The 27,274-nt window shown below is 48.0% G+C and overlaps 1 protein-coding gene across 1 annotated transcript; it reads left to right on the top strand.

The window, feature by feature from the left end:
* Positions 1–9,323: 9,323 nt before the first annotated feature.
* cfap73 (cilia and flagella associated protein 73) lies at positions 9,324–24,717 on the top strand (the record flags this gene model as incomplete). The annotated part of the gene is made up of 7 exons (XM_084323113.1): positions 9,324–9,367; positions 13,415–13,526; positions 13,689–13,793; positions 14,341–14,538; positions 14,872–15,093; positions 15,968–16,126; positions 24,628–24,717. 7 exons carry the CDS (start codon positions 9,324–9,326, stop codon positions 24,715–24,717), a joined length of 930 nt encoding a protein of 309 aa, XP_084179239.1.
* Positions 24,718–27,274: the final 2,557 nt, after the last annotated feature.

Here is a 27,274-nt window from a genome sequence, read left to right as displayed (position 1 = left end):
CTCCAGACAGAGAGGAGAGGAGAGTGGTCCCATGTGGCCTCTGACTGGCTAGGGAGATGGATCACATCATCACGTCACACCTACATGTACAGTAACAGTATCAGGTTGTTATGGCTACATAAAGCACGTCAAGTAAAACCAAACACACCGGAAATGTGCTTTTTTCTCAAATACTGTATAGACCGTTCCAGTGGAATTGTGTTGCTAGGGGACCACTTGGACCCAAGTTTATTTCCTGTCAACTATTGATATTACAACAGGAAATAAACTTGGGGCCTTTTAGGTGTGTGTGTGTGTGTGTGTGTGTGTGTGTGTGTGTGTGTGTGTGTGTGTGCGTATCTTTATGTGTGTGCACTCGCCCGTGTGTGGCTAAGGGAGCTTAGCTCTGCAGTGGGGGACTTTCTCAGACACACTGCTCTGACAGCAGATTGATGACCTTTTGTGATCAAAGAGCCTAAGTGGTGCTTATCATTATCTCTCTCTCCTTTCCCTCTCCCTCCATCCCTCCCTCCATCCCCCCTCCCGCTCCCTGCTTTTTCTTTCCTTATCCCTCCCTAATTTACTCACTGTCACTGATTTCCAACATACACACGCACACACACACACACACACACACACACACACACACACAATCATACACACACAAGCATATGCGTGCATGAAACACACCACTAAAGAAAGACTGACGGACATTTTAAAATGTCATTTGTTTGGTCTGCCAGTGTATTTTCATACTCTGCCAACCTTTATTTAAACCAGGACATCTTTTGGAGAAAGAATGACTTGTGTCTGTGCAGTATTTTAGTTTGTCAGTGTTATGGAGCTACTGTCCAGCTGTGCCTAATGATCTCTCTGGAAAAACTAGTGTCACCCCCCCCCCCCCCCCCCCCCCCCCATTTATTTTTTCTTTTGTAAAAGACTAAAGAGACATTTTGAGTATGATTCAAAGCTGATTTGATTATAATCTGAACCACTGCATTGAGAAATACATCAATGTGTGTCGTTTGGACTCTGTTCTTCCACCCAGAGGCATTTATGTGAGACTCTGTAGCATTAACGATGTCATTCTGTGGAGAAGAAATGCTCTGAGATGGAGTGTAATTGGTAAAGCTGATTGTGTCTGCTCTGCTGTGGTCCTCCGGGCCGTCCGGTGCTGTGGTCTGACGTTTCCCCCGCGGGCCGTCCGGTGCTGTGGTCTGACGTTTCCCCCGGGCCGCCGTCCGGTGCTGTGGTCTGACGTTTCCCCCGGGCTGACCGGTGCCGGTCCATCCAGTACAACACTGTTAAAAGAAGCTCTGACAGACCGAGATCAAGGATTTTGCCATTCAACGGGAACAGAGAGGAATCGCCCTCACCGGCCCCTGAAGACCTCGAATGCTCACGGTGTCGAGATGAACTGCAGACAGCAATGAGATGTGTTTCATGTTTACCCTATAAAATAAAAGAACGATGGTGCACTTCTTCCCAATGCGTATTGTTGTGAAGGATCAGATTAAACCGAATATATATATTTATTTATGGATATATATTTAATAGTATTTGTATATCGTTTGATACCCCCTGTATATTCCTTGTACATATACACTGAATATCCCTTTAGTCTACTAACAGCCCATAATAGTTTCATTCTACCATTGGACGAGAACCTGGCGCCAGCAGCCAAGCCCCTTGGTTCAAGTTCAATCGTGCCGACGAACATGTCGTTACAAGCCCGGTTCCGCGTAGGAATACGTCTGGCGAAATACGAATGGTACTATTTGTTCACAGCGCATATATATATGGCGCAAGTAAAGTAGAACTTTCTTTTAGTCCATTAGTCCTTTACCCTCCAACCTAGTAACAGACGTGAAGCCTCACCCACGACGCACGTGTGGTGTAGTATGGCCTACTTGGCCTCAGAATAGGCATTGAGACATCGTGTGGATTAATAGTTGAATTGTCATAGTTTGGCACTATACCGTCGAGTGGGACGTATTTCTATTAAGTTAATAATAGTCTATTATGTATGGTGCATCGTTCGGTTAGAGTTATAAAGTGAGCAGTACCCCCATCGTTCCTGGCGTTATCTAGAGTCTTAACCAGGCTGGGCAGACCACGTGTGGTGCTTGCATCCGAGGAGCTCTGGGCCAGGACGAGTGGACCTGTACATTGGATTACTTCACCCGGACGACGGCGAGCCCTCCACGGCTTGGATTATCTACGTGCTTTGGGTGCTTTGATTATGCCATGGATAACGGCCAACACTGCTGAGTGTTGGAACTACCCCCCCGAGAGGAGTCCAGGTGAGACGGCGCTCTACCCCGAGTGAGGTCGCCTCACGTCTCTTCGTTGTGGACCGGCGGCTGCCGTCTACAAGAGGGCCCAGCTGTATTCATCTGCGGACCGAGGTTCTGTGGGCACCGTGTTCAGCACTCTGAATTCTCCCAAGAAATCGTCGGCCAGATGGGATATCGCCAGCGGCTCTCCTAACCCCCCCCCCTACTGACTTACAACCAGCGGGACCCCCCCTTTAGTGTATCCAGCTATAATCATTTAAGTACCATCGCTATAGTTCCTTAAAAAACCAGGTTGTATACTTGCTCCCTGCGTAACCAGAGATTGGACATTCAATGTTGATTTACCTACGAATACTCATTTGCCTTACAAGTGCATTCAAATCATAAATGTCATTAAGTGAACGTTGTATATACCCTTTGCTATATAAAATATTCGATTTATACATTTGTGTGGACTTCGTTTCATCAGGTGGGAAAGTGTTCATCATATCTACATCATGTACTGTGTGGCCAGTATTTAAAGTACATAAAGCCGGTAGTGGTTTAATGATACCATACTTATCAATACAGTCAGGGAATTGTACCCCTCAGTTACAATTGGTCCTTCGAGCCGGAGGGTAACTAGTGTAATATTAATATAGTGTTATTAATATTGAAATGGCCTATGATGAACACTCCACGAAACGGTCCTCCTAACGTAGAACGCCCGCAGCGCAGACGACAGCCACCTCAGTACTTAGAGGATTACGCTGTCAGTCAACTACCTAGCCTTCGACAAACGGTAAACGCGGTAAAAGTAGAAAGTAAAATTATGTCTGACCTTAACGAACAGGTTACCCCGACCACAGAGGCCCTAGTGGGTTCTAATGTAACTGACCAAGCTCACGGTGGGGACCAGGAGGGAGCTGACATGCCTTTACCCCCCGCCAATACCGAAGAAGTAGTCCCCGACCAGCCCCGGGAGGAAGACAACCCTACAGAGAGAGAACTCTGCACGGAAGAAGAGGAGGAGAGCGCCGAGGAAATAGAGCTCCAGGACTCCCCAACGAGTACCGTCAGGAGCGGCTCACCTCTACAACCGTCTTCCCCCAGCGAAGCGGAGAGGATGCTATCACAGGCGTTCCTCGTCAGCCTGACAGCCTCTACCGAACGCGATCGACTTCAGGGTGAACGCGATCGACTCCAGACACAGCAGCGGAGCGAAGAAGAGCGCATACGCCTGGAGATGAGACGCCTTCAGACGGAAGAGAATATGGCAAGAGACCGGGCCGACGCCCAGCGCGCCGCTGCCGGTGCCCAAAGAGAAGCAGATCTCATCCAGCGCGAAACCGAGCGCGACAGACTACAGGGCGAGCGCGACAGACTACAAGCCGAGCGCGACAAGTTACGGGCGCGGCTAATGGAGCGGCTGATCACCAGGGCAACACCCTCTCCCTCCGCCAGGGGTTCAAGGAACTCGTCGAGACAACAGTCAAGGGCAGCGTCTCCTAACCGAGCAAGCGACCCTGAACTTGACCAACAGACCAAGCCTATACCCCCCGCAGACCCCCTTCCCCGACCGGTCCAAGCGAGACCCAGCTACAAGGAAGGAGCGGCATACACTGCGGAGAAGCTAAATAAACGACTACAGGATCTAGAGGACCTGATAGAAGAAGAAGAGGGAGAGGAGGAGAACCAAGCCCGACGACAGCACAGTACTCCACCGGACCAGGAGGTCCAGTACAGCCCAGGCTATACCCCCGCGGCGCTGCGCTACAGACCCCCGACTCTATTCACGGGTGAGCATGACGCACGACCAGCCCCGAGGAATAGCACCTGGACCAGCGGGCCATGGTACCCTGCCGGTACCAGCCCACAGAGAGGTGCAAGAGGAGACTCGCCTAGGAGGCCTCTCCCCCAACGCTCGCCGATGTATCAGCCATCCACGGCGTCATACATTGCCACACCGACCACCAGACGGAGTGTGTACAGAACACTCGCCAGACAATATGACCCGTTGGGATGTATTCTACCTTACACCACCAGGGCAAAGATGATTGTACGAGCGCTATGGGACAAGGACCAGGGCTGGGACGACCCAATACCCGCACACCTTGCCTCCACCTGGAGAGAGTGGGAGACGGAGCTCCGCTCACTCCCAGGCGTCAATATACGCCGCAGCTACTTCCCACCCACAGTGAGGCCAGAGACATGCAAGATGGATCTACACGTCTTCAGTGACGCCTCCGAAGTAGCCTATGGATCGGTGGCCTACTTGCGTGCCCAAGAGAAGGGAGGAGAGATACACACTGCTTTCATCCTGGCTCGCTCAAGAATAGCCCCACGAAAGCAACAATCTATCCCGCGTCTAGAGCTCTGCGCAGCCCTAGCAGGAGCGCATCTAGCCACGTTAATCCAACGTGAACTCACCATTCCGGTGCACAGAACAATCTTGTGGTCAGATTCCACGACAGTACTCACATGGATCAAGTCTGATTCATGCAGATACAAAGTCTTTGTGGGAGTCAGAATCACAGAGATTCAAGAGTTAACAGAAGCAGCGAGCTGGCGGTATGTAGACACCAAACACAACCCAGCTGACGTCATCACCCGGGGAATGTCCCTGGATGACCTCACCCGTCGCAACATCTACAGTGACGGACCAGAATTCCTCAAGCTCCCGGAAGAAGAGTGGCCTACGCCCACCCCACGGGAAGCAAGTAAAGAGGAGGCGGAGAACAAGAAACCTATGTTCTGTGGACTGAGCACAGTCGCCTCCACAGACCCCAACATAGATGATTGCATTACCCTACAGAGTGCGCAGCTAAAGACATTCCTGTGGCACCACCCAGAGATTCAGTCCACCACTGACATTTCAGCAGCTGACTACGAAGAAGCAGAACTTCTTCTACTACAACGAGCCCAGAGAGACTCGTTCCCCGACGAGCTAGACTGTCTACAGGGAGGAAAGCCCGTCCCATCAGACAGCAGACTGCTCCACCTGGCACCCGAGAGCGACGCCCATAATCTCATCAGAGTGGGTGGTCGCCTGCGGAGAGCCCCCGATCTACCGGATGACGTTAAGTACCCGATAGTCTTGAACAGCCGACACAAGGTCACAGAGCTGATCATAAAGAAATACGACGAGGATGTACACCACGCAGGAGCAGAGAGAGTCTTCGCGGAGATCAGACGTCGCTATTGGATACTTCAAGGAAGAGAAGCGGTGCGACGCTTCCAGCGAACCTGTCTAGACTGCCGAAAGTGGTGCGCGCAGCCCAGCATACCCCGGATGGCTGACCTACCTCCCTGTCGCCTCCGACTCGGCGACAAGCCATTCCACTCCACAGGCATGGACTGTTTTGGCCCGTTGTATATAAAGAAAGGAAGAGGAACCGAGAAGCGGTGGGGTATTGTATTCAAATGCATGACCACCAGAGCGATACATATCGAACTCCTTCCGACCATGAGCACAGACTCATTCCTTATGGCCTTCCGAAGATTCACATCACGGAAAGGAAAACCGTCTACATTGTTGTCTGATCACGGGACAAACTTCAAAGGCGGAGAAAGAGAGCTGAGAGAGAGCTTCCAAGCTATGGGCCCAGAACTTAAGACCCACCTCGCTCCATCCCAGATTGACTTCCAATTTAATCCCCCGAACGCACCCCACTTCGGTGGAACCTGGGAACGAGAAGTACGTTCTATAAAGACAGCCCTGTACGCCGTGCTTGGGGCCCAGACTGTGGCGGAAGAAGTCCTAATGACAGTCCTCACGGAGATCGAGGGAGTATTGAACTCAAAGCCCCTCGGTTACGTCTCAAGTGATGTAGCAGATGTCGACCCAGTCACCCCCAACACACTCTTGATGGGGCGGCTGGACCCCGCGCTACCCCAGACAATGTACAGGCCTGAAGAAGCGAACGGCCGAAGAATGTGGAGGTACAGTCAAGTACTAGCTGACAAGTTTTGGAACAGCTTTCTACTCCACTACCTACCGTCTCTACAGACCCGCCAGAAGTGGGTAAAAGAGAGAGACAATTTGACAGAAGGAACAGTCGTCATGATTATCGACCAGTCACTACCCAGAGCTATGTGGCCGGCTGGCCGCGTAAGCAAAGTGATCACCGGTGCCGATGGCAAGGTCCGAGCAGCAGAGGTGCTCGTCCAAGGGCGAACTTACACACGACCCGTGGCGAGGCTAATAGAACTGCCCAGACTCCCAGACACTATCGATGACGACCATGACCCCATGACTTTGTGAGTTGACTGACCCTTACAGCGGACCTTGAGTGGTAGACAGTGCGGTTAATCTGTCTCTGCTTAGCTAATTAGGTGGGACTAATTAGGGGGCGGCTGTTGTGAAGGATCAGATTAAACCGAATATATATATTTATTTATGGATATATATTTAATAGTATTTGTATATCGTTTGATACCCCCTGTATATTCCTTGTACATATACACTGAATATCCCTTTAGTCTACTAACAGCCCATAATAGTTTCATTCTACCATTGGACGAGAACCTGGCGCCAGCAGCCAAGCCCCTTGGTTCAAGTTCAATCGTGCCGACGAACATGTCGTTACAAGCCCGGTTCCGCGTAGGAATACGTCTGGCAAAATACGAATGGTACTATTTGTTCACAGCGCATATATATATGGCGCAAGTAAAGTAGAACTTTCTTTTAGTCCATTAGTCCTTTACCCTCCAACCTAGTAACAGACGTGAAGCCTCACCCACGACGCACGTGTGGTGTAGTATGGCCTACTTGGCCTCAGAATAGGCATTGAGACATCGTGTGGATTAATAGTTGAATTGTCATAGTTTGGCACTATACCGTCGAGTGGGACGTATTTCTATTAAGTTAATAATAGTCTATTATGTATGGTGCATCGTTCGGTTAGAGTTATAAAGTGAGCAGTACCCCCATCGTTCCTGGCGTTATCTAGAGTCTTAACCAGGCTGGGCAGACCACGTGTGGTGCTTGCATCCGAGGAGCTCTGGGCCAGGACGAGTGGACCTGTACATTGGATTACTTCACCCGGACGACGGCGAGCCCTCCACGGCTTGGATTATCTACGTGCTTTGGGTGCTTTGATTATGCCATGGATAACGGCCAACACTGCTGAGTGTTGGAACTACCCCCCCGAGAGGAGTCCAGGTGAGACGGCGCTCTACCCCGAGTGAGGTCGCCTCACGTCTCTTCGTTGTGGACCGGCGGCTGCCGTCTACAAGAGGGCCCAGCTGTATTCATCTGCGGACCGAGGTTCTGTGGGCACCGTGTTCAGCACTCTGAATTCTCCCAAGAAATCGTCGGCCAGATGGGATATCGCCAGCGGCTCTCCTAACCCCCCCCCCCCCCCTACTGACTTACAACCAGCGGGACCCCCCCTTTAGTGTATCCAGCTATAATCATTTAAGTACCATCGCTATAGTTCCTTAAAGCAGGGGTTCCCAAACTTTTCAGGCCGGGGCCCAGAAAATAAGGCGTCAGAGAGCCGCGGCCCAATGCACATCGTCTGGCTTTTTTTTTTTTTTTTGCCAGGCGACCGATTTTTTAAGCCAAATATCACTTCAATCCTATTAAGTTAGTTCAAGTTAGTTATTCATTTATATGTGCTATTTATGAGAGGGCTAACTTGTTGCAAAATAATAATGATAATAATAATAGCCTCATTAAAATACTATTGTTGCTTCGGTTGTTTTCAGCGTTTTATGTGCATAATCTGTTATTTAGTTTGAAATGTTCGTTGAAATAAGTAGATTTTTCGTTTTTGTTTATTTATTAAGTTAATATAAAACCATATAGTCACATTTTAGAATACAATAGAATAGAATTTTAGAATACAACTAGAAACACTGTCCTGGCCTGCTTCTAAGTTCAGTGGCCTGACAAAAAAAATTTAAATAAAAAAAAAAAAAAAAAAAATATATATATTTTTTTTTTAAATCATCTCGCGGCCCACCCGTGGCTGCTCGCGGCCCACCTTTGGGTCGCGACCCCGACTTTGGGAACCACTGTAAAGAACCAGGTTGTATACTTGCTCCCTGCGTAACCAGAGATTGGACATTCAATGTTGATTTACCTACGAATACTCATTTGCCTTACAAGTGCATTCAAATCATAAATGTCATTAAGTGAACGTTGTATATACCCTTTGCTATATAAAATATTCGATTTATACATTTGTGTGGACTTCGTTTCATCAGGTGGGAAAGTGTTCATCATATCTACATCATGTACTGTGTGGCCAGTATTTAAAGTACATAAAGCCGGTAGTGGTTTAATGATACCATACTTATCAATACAGTCAGGGAATTGTACCCCTCAGTTACACGTATTATACTGCTTTAATCAGACCAACGAGTTTCGTCTGTGCCTTCAATGTCTCTACATCCATTCAATATCTGTACAATTTGATCCGATATCATGTACAATTTCAATTGTAATCTGTACAATATTATGCCATGTTGGCTGTAAAACACTGAATGCTTTGAAATATGGTCAAATACGCTTGGCAGGGTTTGCTTATTTAAATGGGAATGTCCTTTCCATGGATCCTAGCTGTAATTTAAAAGCCACAATAACGGTAATGCTATTAAGCACTGTATAGTAACGAGACTCGCACTGAAGCTAATTTCCCCTAAATTAGACTTTATGGCTGAAATAGCCACAAAATCACTGGAGTAGATCTTAATATGAGCATAAGGGCTGTCAAGGATAAGAGGGAAAACTGTGCAGGACTGTGTGTGTGCGTGTATGTGTGTGCATGCATGTGGGTGTGTGTCTGTGCATGCATGTGTGTGTGTATGTGTATGTGCACTTGGGTCAGTTGATCTGCAAGCTTGTGTCCCAAAGAGTGTGGGATCATAGGTCAAACCAACAGCAGACAGGCTAGTCCGGGGTCAGAGGGCTCAGACTAACATGATCAGTGGTCGTTTATCTGACCAGCTGTACCGCTGGGACAACGGCATCATCTCTCCCTCCTCCTCCTCCTCCTCCTCCTCCTCCTCGCGGTGGACTCTGGCTCTCAGATGATCTCCAGGTCCAGCTGTCTGAGCACCATGTCCTCCAAGAAGCCAGTGCAGGAGAAGAAGAGCCCGTGGAGGTGAACAAACGAGCGATACGTGTGAGAAAACTGTGATGTGAGCAGGAATAATAGTTTTAACTCTTTGCATACTGCGGTAACTCCGAGGTTCGGAGACCCGTAGAGCAACTGGCAGGCAGGCATGCATGAGAGAGTGGAAGGGATAGAGGCGCTCCCCCAGCGAGGGGCGGTGGGGGTTGTGGGCCGACATGGAGCCAATGTCCCGTCTGATTACAGCCAGAGGACTGGAGAGGCACGCTAATCCTCTGCCATGCACGCACACACACACAAAGCCACACACACACACACGCATGCACGCGCGGACACGCACAGACGCACACACAGAGGCAAACACGCATGGACACAAACACATACACCTATACAAAGACATACATGCATGGACACTAACACAAAGACATACATGCACGCATGCGCAAACACAGGCACGCACACAGGCACGCACACACACACACGCACACACACACACACACAGACATACATATACACACAGATACATACACACATGGGCACACACACACAGAAAAACACCCAGCGCACACACACAAACAGACACTCACACACATTAACACACAGAAATACGTGCACGCATGCGCAAACACACACACACACACACTCACACAAACACAGACAAACACTCACTCACACACACACACACACACACACACACACACACACACACACACACACACACACACACACACACACACACACACACACACACACACACACACACACACACACACACACACACACACACACACACACACAGAGACAAACACACACACACACACACACACACACACACACATACAGACAAACACACACACACACACACATGTAGACATCACCGACACAAAAGCCTACTCATCATATCCCCTACCCCCTGACCTCACTCGGGTCCCCTTGTCTGGACAGGGGCACCCAGCGTAATGATATCATTACCAGCAGGGCGTCCCGGGGTACGAACCTACAGGTCTCCTGTTTGGACCGGAGGTCACCACAAACACGCACACTGGCCCCTCACATTATCTTTTCTTTCCATGCACCTTTACTATACTGTTACTTACTTTATTTGTACTTATTTATTACTCTCTGTATTTCGCTTGACGAACGAGGCCCGATGAGTCTCAGACACACTCGTTACCTTTTTGTGTCACACTGAGCCAAGAGCTCCTGGGATTCCCTTAGCAGACATTTTTTATATGTTTTTCTCATTATGTAAACAAATATTAACGTCATACATATTGTGATTTACAAATATTCTTACAACCTCAAAGTTGTTATTTTGTCCTGCAAGTTGTCTGCTGTGCAGACAAAGGCAGACCTGCCCCCCCCCATCTCTCTCTCTCTCTCTCTCTCTCTCTCTCTCTCTCTCTCTCTCTCTCTCTCTCTCTCTCTGTGTGTATGGTACTACCTCCCCGCGGCAGTATCTATCTCCCCGGAGGCTTGTCTCTACTCGTGTTCAAGGATGTTTGCAAACAGGCCAGACAAGACCACTGCTGGGAGACAAACATAAAAACATAAACATCAATAAACAAACAAATGCATTCACACACATTTATACCCCCTCCCCTTCGCCCCCTTGTTTCCTGAGACTGCACGCACACTATCTCACACACACACACACACACACACACACACACACACACACACACACACACACACACACACACACACACACACACACACACACACACACACACACACACACACACACACACAACACACATCCTCGTAAAATAATTTCTCTGTTGCAGTCCCCCCTCCTCCCCTGCTGTCTCCCGAGAGCAGCATTGTTTAGCTCGTACTCAGTGCATCTCAGTGATGTTGTCTCATTACTAATGGATGGTGTCAGAGAACCGCAGGCCCCTCCGTCTGACGGGAGCATTAGCATAAACACAGACTTCCTCTCTCCGTGTCTGTTGGCACCGCACTGTTGACCTTTAATAATGAATGTCTAAATGTTTGTTACCTGTCCACTCGAGTGTGAGAGTCGAGTGTGTGTGTATGTGGGGGGGGGGGGTTGAAAGAGATGAGAGGGGAAAGAGAGATCTAGATGGATAGAGAGAGAGACGGTGGAGAGAGAAAGGTACAGATCGAGAGAGGTGCATAAAAGATATAATCGTAAAGTGTATTGAGAAAAAAAAATTCAGTCTGAAGCTACTATCTTGTTAACTGACCATGGACTATGGAGACGCAGAAAGGTATGTTATCACTCATCTCTTTTAGATGTAGCCAAAATTAAATATGCTATTTTTCTTTTGTTGACCTCCAGGCTGTCTGTTAGTCAGGTGTTTTCCTTCCAAGACTCTGAATCATTAATCCTCATGCTCGTCTTCCTTGGCTGTTAAAAGCTCTGCTGCTGTTTACATGGGTGTGGTGTCACCACCCCCTCGACCTGACACTATCCCTGTCACCTGACCCTGCGCAGCATGCTTCTGCTCTAATAGCGGTGCTTTCATTAGTATTAATAAAGCACTGTGTGTGTGTGTGTGTGTGTGTGTGTGTGTGTGTGTGTGTGTGTGTGTGTGGCACGCCATCCACTCATCAAAAATGGATACATCTCTCCCTATAGCTTTATCATGTTGTTGTTTTATCCCCCCTCGCTGCCTCTCTCTATGTTCATGCGTGCCTGTGCGCGCGCACACCCCTCTCTCTCTCTAGGTGCGTGCGTGTTTGTGTGTTGCGTGCACATCTGCATCTGCCAATGCATTTGTCTGGTTCTGCCTGCTGTCGCTGTCCGCCTCGCCACCCTTAAACCCACCTGATATTCATTATGCGAGAATAACAGCGCGCATTTCCATTATGGGTGGTAATAACACCTTGGCATGTCACCGCAGGCATTGTAATGACTAATGCGATTGGCTTGATGACGAGGCCTTGACTGAGTAACATTGTCTGAAATCTGACTACCTGTGTTATCTTATTTCTTGATTTATTGCTAGTGACAAAAGGATTGTGACAGTTTAGAGAATTCTGAATGTGTTTGTTTGTTGAAATCTTTGCTGTACACAATTTATATTTAAGAGCAAAGCAGGATACGAGTATGCTGTCAACTCCATTTACTTTCTATTTGCTTTCGTGTTAAAACATAATGACAATAATCTTTTTGTAATCAGTTCCCTTGATCACAGGTGTACATGATATAACAAAACTGAAGTAATTTAAATTAGATATTTAATTGCATGCCTGTTTATTTGACAGAATATCGATCACTTCATTTGAGGTCCCTCTATCAAGCACACGATGCAGCTTCAGTTTATGCATTTCAATAGGATTTCAGATGCAGATTGGACTCTAATGAGGTGCCGAAATTCCGATGATCACTATCAGGTATCGGCCCAATACCAGGCGAAAATACTTGTATTCTGCACGTGTCCCTGTTTCTGTAAGTTTTTGCATTGTGTGGTGTGTGAAATGTGCACGTGTATTTGTGCTTGCGTTGCGTGCATTCTATATAGACCAGACCACACAGACACAGCACTGGTAAGGAAGGAAGTGAGAACGGGGTTAATTTTTAGAGCTAAAAGTGAGCTCACCACCACTCTCTCATAACGCCTGTAAATCAGACAAGGACGAGCAACTTGTCACGGTATGTGTGTCTGCACGTTTGTGCCACCGGGGGCAGCAAAAGCTCTTTGTATGCCCGTTACCATAGTAACAGAGGCCTGCAAACACAAGGTTGGGAAGATTGTTGGGCAGAAAGTTTGCAAACTGGTAGAAGGAAGTTTGTATTGAAAAGCTAGTGGCATATTATGTAAAATGGCCATACATTTGGAGGATTATTTCAGGACCATCTTTGAGGGACAGCTCCTAACGTGAGTGTAAATGTGTGTTTGTGTGTGTATATGTTTGTGTGTGTGTATATGTATGTGTGTGTGTGTGTGTATGTGCATGTGTATGTATGTGTGTGTGAGCAAGTGAGTGAGTGAGAGTGTGAATGCGTGTGAGTGTTCGTGCATATGTGTGCACCTCACAGCTCAATCCATTGCAATGGCCAACTAGCGGTATGTGTGTTACTAGCGGTCTGTGTGTTTGTGTGAATAGGGGGACGCTGCCTCTTCTGGGGGGAAAGTATGCAGTGACAGGAGGCATACAGATGCTGCAGAAACGCAAAGAGATCACTGAGATGGACGAACGGCTCAAGACGCACAGAGAGGTGCAGGATTACTCCTCGTGTTTAAATGGAAATAAATACTTTCAAGCTTACTTATTCTTCCTTTCACCCATATAGTATCTATATACATTTAGATTTAGTCGTTTTAAACACATCAATGAATGTTATTATTTGTATGAATATCTTTGGTGTGTGTTTGTGTAGGAGTTTGAGCTGAAAAGGCTGAGTTTGCAACAGCGTAGAAGAAACGTGTTGCAAAAGGAGGAGAAACTCAAGGACTCACTTCTAAACTTTGATAAATTCCTCAAAGTAGGTGACATCATTCTCACAAGTGCAACAGATAGTTGAGCTGTGTTATCAGATACATAGACGGAGAGTCATTATCATTTACATTCATATTAGTTACTGTACTTGAGTGGATTTCTTTCCATAAGCTACTTTTAAAACCCTGTAGTTTCTCTTCTACTTGAGTACATTTTAAAGTATTTATTTACTCCTTTTACCTTTAGTCGTAAGAATAGTGCGTAGTGAGATCTGTCATTTACAGTAAACACAGTCATTCTGGACTCTCATAACTGATACAAGCTTGGATTTCTTTTATTTTTCTCTTGGGAGGGGGGGGGGGGGGGGGGTTGAAACATGTATAAAATCTTTATGATTCCCCCCCCCCCCCCCCAAAGGTCAACTAAGTACTTTTGTTAGAGAGCTACTCTTTTACTTTTACTTAAGTGATTTTCTAGACAAGTACTCTTACTCCATCTTACAGTATGTAGCAGGAAGCTACTTCCACTTGAAAAATGTATTTCAGTCTTCTTTTGATCAGATAACTCGTATCTCCACCTGCCTTCTCGTATAGGAGAATGACGGCAAGCGCAGTAGAGGCCTGAAGAAAGCGCACAAGGAGAGACACGCCGTGTCTCAGAAGGAGGCAGAGATAGAGAGACTGAGGGAGGAGTGCACGCTATTGGAGGAGAGAAGACAGACACTTCAGCGCAGGGTGGAGAGGAAAACTGTGTATTGGAGCTTCCTGGAACGAGTCCTCAAAATGGCAGAGGTATAGTGCTTACCTCAACCACCCTGATGATGGGAAGACAAACGTGTGATTATTGTTTGTTTGTGTGAGTGCAGACACACACACACACACACACACACACTGACCCATAAATACCCATAATACTATAAAACTCTGCACATACATCTGATTAGCACTACACTTTATATATTTTATACCCTGTATATTGTATATTACTATTGTACTTTACTGTTACATTTGCAGTCTGGTTCGATGCCAAATAAATGTTTGTTGTGCGTGACGTGGGTGTGTGTATGTGTGTGTGTGTGTGTGTGTGTGTGTGTGTATGTGTGCGTGTATGTGTGTGTGCTACAGTTGGAGGAGGTCCGGGAGTTGCTGGGTCGCTTTGAAACCCTCCTGGTGACCAGGGAGCAGCTGTGCCAGAGGGAGAGTGAGGTCCAGGAGCAGGCCAACAGCCAGAGAGGAGCCCTGCAGAGGTACCTGGACCAGCAGGGCTGCCTGCTGCTGCATAAGAACAACCTGCTGTCCCGGCTACAGACCCAACTGGACCGCACACGCTCAGACGCTCTCAGATGGGTATTGTTAAGATCCTGCTGGTCAGACAATCGCAGAGCAGATCGCTTCACACAGTCAAGGAGATGGAACCACAATGGGTAGAGAGGGTGTCACAGGATTCTTCTTTGGTTCAGCATAGGATGGCTGTTGTCTGTCTTGGAAGTGAACAGGATTTAATGTGGAGACAGTGCATGAAAGTCGGAAATGTGCCACGGAACTGCCCCTGGACACCAAGGAAACTATAAAAGAAGGACAGGTCATCACGTCAGAACATCACAGTAAATTTCGCAGAGTAAATTTTACTCAAACGGAGTAAAATTTTACTCCGTTTGAGTTAAATGTACTCAATTTGAGTCAAATTTACTCTACGAAAATGTACTGTGTACCAGCATTCTATGCTCTGCTTGGTGCCAGACTTTGGTACCACGTTCTATTGAAGCCTGTATTAAAATAAACAATATACACCAACCAATACATCAAACGTTAGCTAGTTAACAATGCAACAAATTGCAGATCATTCTGACATCCAAGGTAATAACTTGTTTAAATGACAGGTCATAAACGAGGAGATAACGATCACATTCAACTCAATGTCGGTCGAATTGAAAGTTTCCACACTTGGCACCAATTTGTGCCCTACAGAGTGACAGGATGACCCTTCCTTCTTTCATAGGTTCCTTGCTGGAAACACGCCGGCTTTCTGTGTCTCATGCGCCAAACCCATTCTCCTTCCATGACAAGATGTGCTAAATTCTTGCAAAGCCTTGTGCACCAAAGGAAGTGACCACCATACAATACACTAGGGAAGACTGTTGTATGATACAACTTGTATCCATTCAGCTTCTGTGGATTTAACCCTGATGTTTTACATATTCTGCTTCCTGTCTCCATTCAGGAAAGCAAATGGAACCATATTCAGAACACTGCGGCAAAGGAGACCCTATTACTTGGCCAAATCAAAATGGTGACCCTTAACCTCTACCAAATGGCAGGTGGGGAGATAGGGGAGGAGGAAGGCGTGGCCGTGGACAACACAGAGATCCAGCTGGACAAGGTACCCTCACAGGGATGGATCATTTGCCTGGCTTTAATTGGATGGTCTGCTTTAGTCAACTCTAGCGTTGTCATGACTTAACAGGCATCCATGGCTGGACAATAATTCAATAATATTGTTTATAGTCCTGCAGTTTTGCAGTGCAAATGAACATCAATTGTGTAACTGAGGGGTACAATTCCCTGACTGTATTACTAGATATGATACTTACTACCACTACCTTTGTACTTAATATTCGGCCACCCAGTACACGGCATAAATATATTATCATGAACACTCTCACGTAGATGAAACGGATCCAACACAAATGTACGAATTAGAAACAGGTCTTTATTTCCTACACAGCGATGGTGTGTAGAATAAGCACTTAATCACTTAATTACATTTATGAATTGAAATAGTATGCACTTTTATGGCAAGGAGTATTCGTCGGTATATCAATAGATAATGTCCAATCTCTGAAGGCGCAGGTGGTAAATATACGACCTGGAATAGTTAAGGAATAACAGCAATGATACTTTAATGATTATAGGCTGGATACACTAGAGGGGGTTAATCCGGTCGCTTGTAAGCCGACAGGAGTAGGAGGGGGGGGGGGGGTAGAATCCAGCTGCCTCGTCCGGCCAAGGGTATCCCAGGTGAACCCACTGTAGTGCCGTTCAATGCGCCGGCGATCCTTGGACCACAGATGAAAGCAGGTGGACTCTTTGTGGGCCGGCTCTCTCCGGTCCACGGGGGAGAGATGTGGAGAGACCTCGTCTTGCAGAGCGTCTCCTCACCTTGCGTCCTCTCCAGGGGGGGGGGTTCCAACACACGGTAGTGTCGGGGGTCTTTATCCATAGAATAATCAAAGTATCCAAAGCATAATCCGTGCCTGGGAAGGCGGGCTGTCGTCGGTAGAATAATCCGGTATACAGGTCCACTCGCTCGTCGGCTCTGGGGCTCCTCGGGTGCAGCTTCACATAGGGTCAACCACCCTGGGTAAGCAGCCAGTTCTCTGCCCGAAACGATGGGGTACTGACTACGGTAGTATTCTCACCGCACGAAGCACTATATATTAACAGACTATTATTAGCTTAATAGACTACGTCCAACTCGACGATATAGTGCCAAATATGACTATTCAAATATTAATATACACGATGTCTCAATACCGATGGTAGGCCGAACTTGGCCTTACTCCCACACGTGGCATCGCGGGGAGGCTTTACGTCTGTGACTCTATTGGAGGGTAAGAAACTGGACTGAAAAGAAAGTCCTACTTTAGTAGCGCAGTATATATACGCACTATGAACAAATAGTCCCATTAGTGGTGCGGTAGCCAAATTCCTACGCGGAACTAGGACTTGTTCGTACATGTCGAGCGGTACGTTTGAACTGGGTCTGAGGGGTATGGCAGCCTGGCACCAAGGTCTCGACCAATAGTAGAATGGAGACTATTATGGGATGTTCAGTAGGCTAGAATGGATATTCAATGCATATCGTACAAGGAATATACAAGGGATATCAGGGAATATTAGAGAATATACAAATACAATTAAATATATATATATAAATAAATATATATATTCGGTTTAATCTGGCCCTTCACAACAGCCACCCCCTGAATAGGTCCCGGACCTAATCAGTTAAACAGAGACAGATTAATCGCGTTGTCTATTTACACATAAGGGTTTGCTGTAGGGGTCAGTCAACTTCACAAAGTCATAGGGTTGTAGGGTCATGGTCATCATCGATTGTGTCTGGGAGTCGAGGCAGTTCTATGAGCCTTGCCACGGGACAGGTGTAAGTGCGACCCTGGACGAGCACTTCAGCTGCTCGGACCTTGCCGTCGGCACCGGTGATCACTTTGCTTACGCGGCCGGCCGGCCACATAGCTCTGGGCAGTGATTGATCAATAATCATGACGACTGTTCCTTCTGTCAAATTGTCTCTCTCCTTTACCCACTTCTGGCGGGTCTGTAGAGACGGTAGGTAGTGCAGTAGGAAACTGTTCCAAAACTTGTCGGCTAATACTTGGCTGTACCTCCACATTCGTCGGCCGTTCGCTTCTTCAGGCCGGTACATTGTCTGGGGTAATGTGGGATCTAGCCGCCCCATCAGGAGTGTGTTGGGGGTAACTGGGTCGATATCCGCCACATCACTGTAGACATTGCGACGGGTGAGGTCATCCAGGGGCATCCCCCGGGTGATGACGTCAGCTGGGTTCTGTTTTGTATCAACGTAGCGCCACTCTGTTTCTCCGGTTAACTCTTCGGTTAAGTCTTGAATCTCGGTGACTCTGACTCCCACGAAGACTTTGTACTTGCATGAGTCCGATTTGATCCAGGCGAGTACCGTCGTGGAATCTGACCACAGGATTGTTCGAGACACCGGTATGGTGAGCTCACGTTGGATGAGCGTGGCTAGGTGCGCTCCGGCTAGGGCTGCGCAGAGCTCTAGACGTGGGATAGATTGTTGCTTGCGTGGGGCTATTCTCGAGCGGGCGAGGACAAATGCTGTGTAGATCTCTCCCCCCTGGTCTTGGGCCCGCAAGTAGGCTACTGATCCGTATGCGACCTCTGAGGCATCACTGAAGACGTGTAAGTCCATTTTACATGTCTCTGGCCTCACCGTGGGTGGGAAGTAGCTTCGGCGCATATTAACGCCTGGGAGTGAGTGGAGCTCCATCTCCCACTCTCTCCAGGTGGATGCAAGGTGTGCGGGAATGGGGTCGTCCCAGCCCTGGTCCTTGTCCCACAATGCTCGTACAATCATTTTTGCCCTGGTGGTGTACGGTAGAATACATCCTAGCGGGTCATATTGTCGGGCGAGTGTTGTGTACACACTCCGTCTGGTGGTCGGCGCCGCCGCCGGCCTTCCCTGCTCCGTAGTCAGGGGCTTGTGTCTGTAGTGAAGCGAATCTGTTTTGAATCGCCACACCAATCCCAGGGTCATCTCCTGGGCTTCTCCCGGGATTGTAGCCATCCAGGTCTCGCTGCTGGCTGCCTTGTCCTCGGAGGAGAGGCTGCGCAGTACTTGCGGATCGCTGCTGGCCCACTGCCTGAGATCAAAGCCGCCTTTGATCAATGAGGCGCGGAGTTTAATCAGGAGAGCCTCGGCTTCTTCCTGGGTTGAAAGGCTTTGTAGACAGTTGTCTACGTAGAAGCTGTTCTTTACGCTGCGTCGGACCTCTTCGTCCGCTGCTGGGTCCTCTGCTACATGTTTCTGTAGTGCAAATGTCGCACAGCAGGGGCTGCACGTCGTTCCGAAGGGGAGGACTTCCCATTGGTAGATGGCTGGGTGCTCATCTCCTGGCTTCTCTCTCCATAGGAACCGTAACAGGGGCTTGTCCGCCTCTACTAATCTCACCTGCAGGAACATTCCTTTAATGTCCCCGCTGATGGCCACCTTTTCCTGGCGGAAGCGGAGTAGAACGCCGAGTAGGGAGGGGCCGAGTGTGGGACCGGGCAGTAACTCTTTATTCAGATTTTGGGATCCGATCTGGTAGCTGCAGTTAAATACTATGCGGTCTTTACCGTTGTGATGGACCTTGTGGTGGGGCACGTACCACGATTCAGTGGTCTGGTCAGCCTCTTTAATGTCCATCTTTGTGACGTGTCCCGCTGTGATGAGCTTCTCAATCTCAGCGCGGTATACACTCTCTTGGGCGGGGTTCTTGGCTAAGCGCCGCTCCGTGTTCAGCAGGTACCGTTCTATGGCGTCTGTCTTGGCGTGGAAAGTAGGCATTCCTTCTCGCCGCAGGAGTGGCGTGGCGTATCTCAACACGCCGTTGACCGGGACTCTCTTGGTCCCTGTCTCGAGGAGGTGAATGGCGTAAATGTCATCTTTAGAGCGAATGTCTTTCTTTCCATTCTTAAAGGGCATTTGTTCCAAGCTCCATAGCCGCTCTACGTGTTGCAGGAGTGCGGTTTCTCCCTCTGTGACTCGGGAGTGGAGACATCTAGTGGCTGTACTTCGGTTGAGAGATTTGGCGAGCGGGCCTTGGAGAGTCCATCCCAAACGGGTCTCGACTGCTGCAGGACAGCCTCGGGGTCCGGTATGAACCCGGTCTATCGGGACAATGAGGTCTGCATGGTCGGAGCCTATCAACAGGGTCGGCATAGCATTGTCTATGAGCGGGATCGGTAACTTGCGCAGATGTGCATATTTCTCCATCAGCTTGGCGACGGGGTATGTGTACCGCGACAGTCCTATTTCTTGGCTGGTGAAAGCGTCTGCAATCTGGTACCGTCGCTCAGGCTGGCCGCTTGCTGCGATAGAGAATGAGACATTCTCGCCCTTTATCGTCTTCAAATCTCGTCTTATTGTCCGAATTGTCATTTGGGTTTCGCTTCCCCGCAGCCCTAGCTGGGCCGCAGCGGAGGCGAGCAGCAGGGTCTTCTCTGACCCGTCATCGAGGACGGCGTAAGTGTCCAGGACTTTATTCTGGTAGCTTAGTGTCACACGCACTACTTTTAGGAGTACTCGGGCTCCACTGCTGCTGGCGGGATCGATGTACATGACGCTCGCTTTGCGGCTGGATGGTGCAGGTGAAGGGCGCCGTCTGTTACTGTCGTGAAGTATGTCCAGATGGGCTCCATCGCACTTGGTGCACCTTTTCTTTAAGCGGCATTCGGCTGCCATGTGTGAGCGCGCACAGCGAAAACAGCGCTTGTTGGACTTTATCCATTGACCTGCTTCCTCCGCGTTCAGCTTGGGGAAGGAGTCACATTGCGCTAGCCAGTGTTCTTTCTCACAGTAGGGGCACACTATCTTCCACTTCTCCGTTCTGGAGGGGGTACTGTGGCTCCTGCTGCTCGGTACTGACTCCGATTGGTGCATCACAGTCACCGATCTTCTTCCATCATTTAGTCGTCTGGTTCCTTCTCTGGAGCCAGGGGTGCTCCGTCCGAATGTATCTAGCCGTAGGCTGCTGACTTCTCTCGCCAGGAAGTCTGCTAGATCGAGGAGGTTCGGTTCGGGGCCATTCGGGTCTCTGTGGTCCCTCTGCCGCCTAAAGCGCTCCTGACGAGCGGGCGGCAGCTTCTCCAGGATCCTTTCCACATTTGAGTTGGCGTAAAGTTCATACTTCCCCTTCTCTCTTTGCGCTCCCAACATCCCTACCAGGGACTGCACTCTGATGGACAGGTCGTCCAGTGCTCGATTGTCTATTGCTGGGGGTAAGCGGTCGATGTGTCGGATCTCCTGGATCACGTAATCCCATATGCGCCCATACCTCTGGTCCAATGCTACCAGCGCTGCTGTGTATGGGGTGGTGGAAGTCGCGTAGGCGAGCGCTATATTATGTGCGCGGGGCACCTTTAAGTGCTGCAGTAGGATGGCGTATTTGTGGCGTTCATCCAATACATCCACCAACATGGTCTCCAGACACATGCGGAGTTCTGTATACTGGGCCCGGTTCTCTTGGGTGAAGTCGGGTACCATAGGCGTGCCAATGTATGACGCTGACTGTGGATACATCGGCGAGCGTTGGGGGAGAGGCCTCCTAGGCGAGTCTCCTCCCGCTCCTTGGTATGGGCTGGTACCGGCAGTGTACCATGGCCCGCTTGTCCAGGTGCTGTTCCTCGGTGCGGGTCGTGCGTCGTGCTCACCCGTGTATAGAGTCGGGGGTCTGTAGCGCAGCTCCGCGGGAGTATAGCCTGGGCTGTACCGGACCTCCTGGTCCGGTAGAGTACTGTGCTGTCTTCGGGCGCGGTTCTCCTCCTCTTCCTCTTCGTCTTCAGTTAGGTCATCCAGTGCTTGTAGTCTCTGGTTTAGCCTCTCCACAGGATATGCTGCTCCTTCCCGGTTGCTAGGTCTCGCTTGGACCGGTGGGGGGAGGTGGTCTGTGGGGGGTATAGACCTCGTCTGTTGGTCAAGTTCAGGGTTGTTTACTCGGCTAGGGGATGCCGCCCTGGAGGTGTGTCTAGACGAGTTCCTGGAGCCTCTGGCGGAGGGAGAGGGTGTTGTCCGTCTGATCAGCTGTTCTATTAGTTGCGCTTGCTGTCTGTCGCGCTCTGCGTCCCGTAGAGCACCAGCAGCTGCTCGCTGGCTGTCTGCTCGGTCTCGGGCCACATTCTCTTCCATCTGAATGCGTCTTATTTCCAGGCGTATGTGCTCTTCTTCGCTCCGTTGCTGTATCTGCAATCGGTCGCGTTCAGCAGCGGCGTTCAGGCTGATGAGGAAGGCCTGCTGTAGGGTCCTCTCTGCCTCGCTGGGAGAAGGCGGTTGTATAGGGGAGCCTTCCCTCGGGGTACTCCTTGCGGAGCCTTGGAGCTCTATCTCCACGGTGCTCTCCCCGTCTTCTTCCGTGCCGAGTTCTCTCTCGGTAGCGTTGTATTCCTCCCGGGACTCATCGGGGACTACTTCTTCAGTACTGGCGGGGTGTGAAGTCATGTCTGGTTCCCACTGGTCCCCACCGTGAACTTGGTCAGTTACATTAGAGCCCGTAGGGGCCTCTATGGTCGGGGTAGTCTGGGCGTTGGGGTTAGACATACTTTTACTTTCTAGTTTTACCGCGTTTACTGTTAGTAGAAGACTAGGTTGTTGACTGACAGCGTAAGCCTCTAAGTACTGAGGGAGCCGTCGTTCGCGCTGCGGGCGTTGGTTAGGAGGATCGTTTCGTGGAGTGTTCATCATAGGCCATTTCAATATTAATAACACTATATTAATATTACACTAATTACCCTCCGGCTCGAAGGACCAATTGTAACTGAGGGGTACAATTCCCTGACTGTATTACTAGATATGATACTTACTACCACTACCTTTGTACTTAATATTCGGCCACCCAGTACACGGCATAAATATATTATCATGAACACTCTCACGTAGATGAAACGGATCCAACACAAATGTACGAATTAGAAACAGGTCTTTATTTCCTACACAGCGATGGTGTGTAGAATAAGCACTTAATCACTTAATTACATTTATGAATTGAAATAGTATGCACTTTTATGGCAAGGAGTATTCGTCGGTATATCAATAGATAATGTCCAATCTCTGAAGGCGCAGGTGGTAAATATACGACCTGGAATAGTTAAGGAATAACAGCAATGATACTTTAATGATTATAGGCTGGATACACTAGAAGGGGTTAATCCGGTCGCTTGTAAGCCGACAGGAGTAGGAGGGGGGGGGGGTAGAATCCAGCTGCCTCGTCCGGCCAAGGGTATCCCAGGTGAACCCACTGTAGTGCCGTTCAATGCGCCGGCGATCCTTGGACCACAGATGAAAGCAGGTGGACTCTTTGTGGGCCGGCTCTCTCCGGTCCACGGGGGAGAGATGTGGAGAGACCTCGTCTTGCAGAGCGTCTCCTCACCTTGCGTCCTCTCCAGGGGGGGGGGTTCCAACACACGGTAGTGTCGGGGGTCTTTATCCATAGAATAATCAAAGTATCCAAAGCATAATCCGTGCCTGGGAAGGCGGGCTGTCGTCGGTAGAATAATCCGGTATACAGGTCCACTCGCTCGTCGGCTCTGGGGCTCCTCGGGTGCAGCTTCACATGGGGTCAACCACCCTGGGTAAGCAGCCAGTTCTCTGCCCGAAACGATGGGGTACTGACTACGGTAGTATTCTCACCGCACGAAGCACTATATATTAACAGACTATTATTAGCTTAATAGACTACGTCCAACTCGACGATATAGTGCCAAATATGACTATTCAAATATTAATATACACGATGTCTCAATACCGATGGTAGGCCGAACTTGGCCTTACTCCCACACGTGGCATCGCGGGGAGGCTTTACGTCTGTGACTCTATTGGAGGGTAAGAAACTGGACTGAAAAGAAAGTCCTACTTTAGTAGCGCAGTATATATACGCACTATGAACAAATAGTCCCATTAGTGGTGCGGTAGCCAAATTCCTACGCGGAACTAGGACTTGTTCGTACATGTCGAGCGGTACGTTTGAACTGGGTCTGAGGGGTATGGCAGCCTGGCACCAAGGTCTCGACCAATAGTAGAATGGAGACTATTATGGGATGTTCAGTAGGCTAGAATGGATATTCAATGCATATCGTACAAGGAATATACAAGGGATATCAGGGAATATTAGAGAATATACAAATACAATTAAATATATATATATAAATAAATATATATATTCGGTTTAATCTGGCCCTTCACAACAAATTGGATTATTTAACATGCGATTTCCCATATGTGAACAGATGTTGTGATACACATATATCACGTCTGCAAAAAAGAAAAAGAAATCATTCTGATTATTGTGATATTCAGTTCTTCTATATTGCCCAGCCCTACTGGTAACCAGTCTAAATCAGTGGCTCTCAAACATCATTTTCACGTCAAGGACAGGCCATGGCCCCCCATATCATAAGACCCCCATCTCCGGAGATATTTGCAAAATTCAACTGGGACCCCCTCAAGGACCCCTTGAAAAACACTGGTCTAAATAACCAGAGAACTGCGGATCAACCGTATACTGTACATTATTAAACAATCGCCGCTAAATCAACTGAATGGAATGTGTGCCAATCTCTCTCCAGATCCAGAGGTTCATCCAGAGCCGGACTGACATAGTGAATGACATCGAGCCACACAGACACTGTGATGGACTGAGGAAAGCAGAGAGATGAGACCAAGGGTCCGTCGCAGCTCTAATGGGGGCGGCATAGGAGACTGTATAGGATACACTGTATTGCCATAGTTGTGTTATTCTTATTCAAATTGGTAAAGGGGCTGTCTATGATATAAACAGTAAATCATACAGGGCACCTGTACTGCCACCCTGTGGCCAATGTAGAGAACTGGAGTGCCAAATTATTGTGAAATGAACAGTTACTATTGTTTTTTTTTCTGACCATGAATAGTATTTCATGTAAAATATGGAAATAATTTCATTTTCATTGGCTGTTTTTTGTTCCCTACTCATTTGCCATTATTTTCAAATACTATGCCCGCCTAAAACACTATCTCCAGAGAGCTGGAATATCTAATCCTTGGTTGTAAACTAAAGGCTGACACACACTCATAAACTGTATTGATCACAAAAGAGATGTATTTGTTAAATACCAGACATTTAAAAGACAAACATATATAATGTGAACATAAAACCAATGTATTTGTTTAGTACAGTGTTCCTGCCGGTTTCAACAATTTAAGACTTTTTAAGAACTTTTTAAGACCACTTTGAATAGAATTGAATACCTATTTCATGGCCACACAGTCATACGTTTTTTGACGATGTATGATTACTGTGAAAGGTAATTCCATACGATTAGCTGAATGAATGAATGAATGAATGAATGAAAACTTTATTTAACAGATTGCAGAATGGGTACAATACAGTACGGCTCAATACACACAATTGTTAAGGGGATGCAGACCAGAGAAAGACTTTTGTCTTGTTTACATCAGGGTCCCCCATTTTCAATTCATCGTAACATATATGACATATATGACATACAGATAGACAGTACTGCTACATCTATACATTTATGACATACCAGATTTGCACATACAGTACTGTTTGTGATACGAAAAGAGTCCAGAGAAAAAGTATATACATTTGACGTAGAAACTGTACATTGGAGGTTGGGTAGGTGGGGGGGGTACTGTACATTGGAGGTGGGTGGGGGGGGGGAGGTTGGGTAGGAGTGGGGGGGGGGGGGGGGGTTGGGTAGGAGGGATGGGTGGGGGACACTGTACATTGGAATATTGACAAGACCATACTTGGTAATTTTTACTGTACATTGGAGGGGGTTGTGTTAGGACATTTACAGGGGCCAGTTTAGAATTGCAGTCTCCCGTAGGTGTTTTTTGAGTGTTTTTGAAAGTGGGTAGTGATTCACATTCCTTTACAGCTTTGGGTAGGGCGTTCCACATTGATGTGGCATAATTGCGAAACATGTTTAGTCCCTTGTTTGAGCCGAATCTGGGTTTAACATGATTTGTGGAGCTCCCTCTGGTGTTGTGATCGTGGTATTCACTGACCTTTGGGAAGTATTTTGACATGTACATGGGTACCTTGGTCGTGTAGTGTATCTTGTAGACCAGGCCCATTGCAAGTTGCTGTACTCTGTCGTCTACTCTAAGCCATCCTAGGTTGTCAAAGTGGGCAGGGGTGAGGTGGGTTCTAGGAGTAAGGTCAAGCAGTAGTCTGACCAGTTTGTTTTGAGATGTTTGTAATTTTGTTTTTAGCGCCTTTGAGGTGCTTTGGTACCATGAGGTGCAAGCATAGTCGTAGTACCCTTGAATGAGTGCTCCTGCCAGAGTCTTCAGGGTATTCTTGTTTACCAGTGAGGAGATCCGGTACAAGAATCGAGTTCGTTGGTTGACTTTTTTTTATTACATTGGATGCCATTTTGTCACAGGAAAGATTTGCCTCTAGGATGGAACCCAGGTAGGTAATATCTTCTTTCCTTGTGACAATATTGTCACCCACTGTAACTGAGAAGCCGTCGGTCTTGCTGAGTTTGTTATTTGAACCGAAGAGAATGGACTCTGTTTTGCCCATGTGTAATGATAGTTTGTTATCAGCGAGCCATATGCAGATTTTGCCTAGTTCTGAGCTGAGGGTTTTTTCAACCTGTAACTTGTTCTTGTCAGAGACCAGCAGGGCTGAGTCGTCCGCAAACAGGAACAAGTTGCAGTCACAAGCTGACGCCATGTCATTTGCATAAATTAGGAACAGTAGCGGACCTAGTATGCTTCCTTGTGGAACACCACAGCTTACTGTGAGGGGGGGGATAGGGTACCGTTTACCTCCACCATCTGCTCTCTCCCCTCCAGGTAGGATTGCATCCAGCTCACTGATAGACTATCAAAACCAATTGCTTTTAGCTTGTCAATCAGAATGGTGTGATTGACAGTGTCGAAGGCCTTTTGTAGGTCCAGCATGACCATGCCGCAGTATTTGCCCGCGTCCACCTCTTGTTTGATGTGGTCGTTTAAATAGAGAAGGCATGTGTCAGTGGAGTGGGATGTTCTGAAGCCAGATTGGAATTCGTAGATTATTTTTTTCCGCGAGGAAAACTGGACGGATAAACAAGACTCTGCAAATAAAAGAAAACAATAAAGAAAACCAATAAACCCCATAACACACAAAACAAAAAACCCATCCCTAACATCGCCACCCTATCCAAACCTAATCTATGAGTCACTCATTGCCTCCTGTGGGCTGACTCTGGCCTT

The sequence above is a fragment of the Notolepis coatsorum genome (genome assembly GCF_963971535.1).
Source record: "Notolepis coatsorum genome assembly, chromosome: 10".
Classification (NCBI taxonomy): domain Eukaryota; kingdom Metazoa; phylum Chordata; class Actinopteri; order Aulopiformes; family Paralepididae; genus Notolepis; species Notolepis coatsorum.
This window is presented reverse-complemented; position numbering and strand designations above follow the sequence as displayed.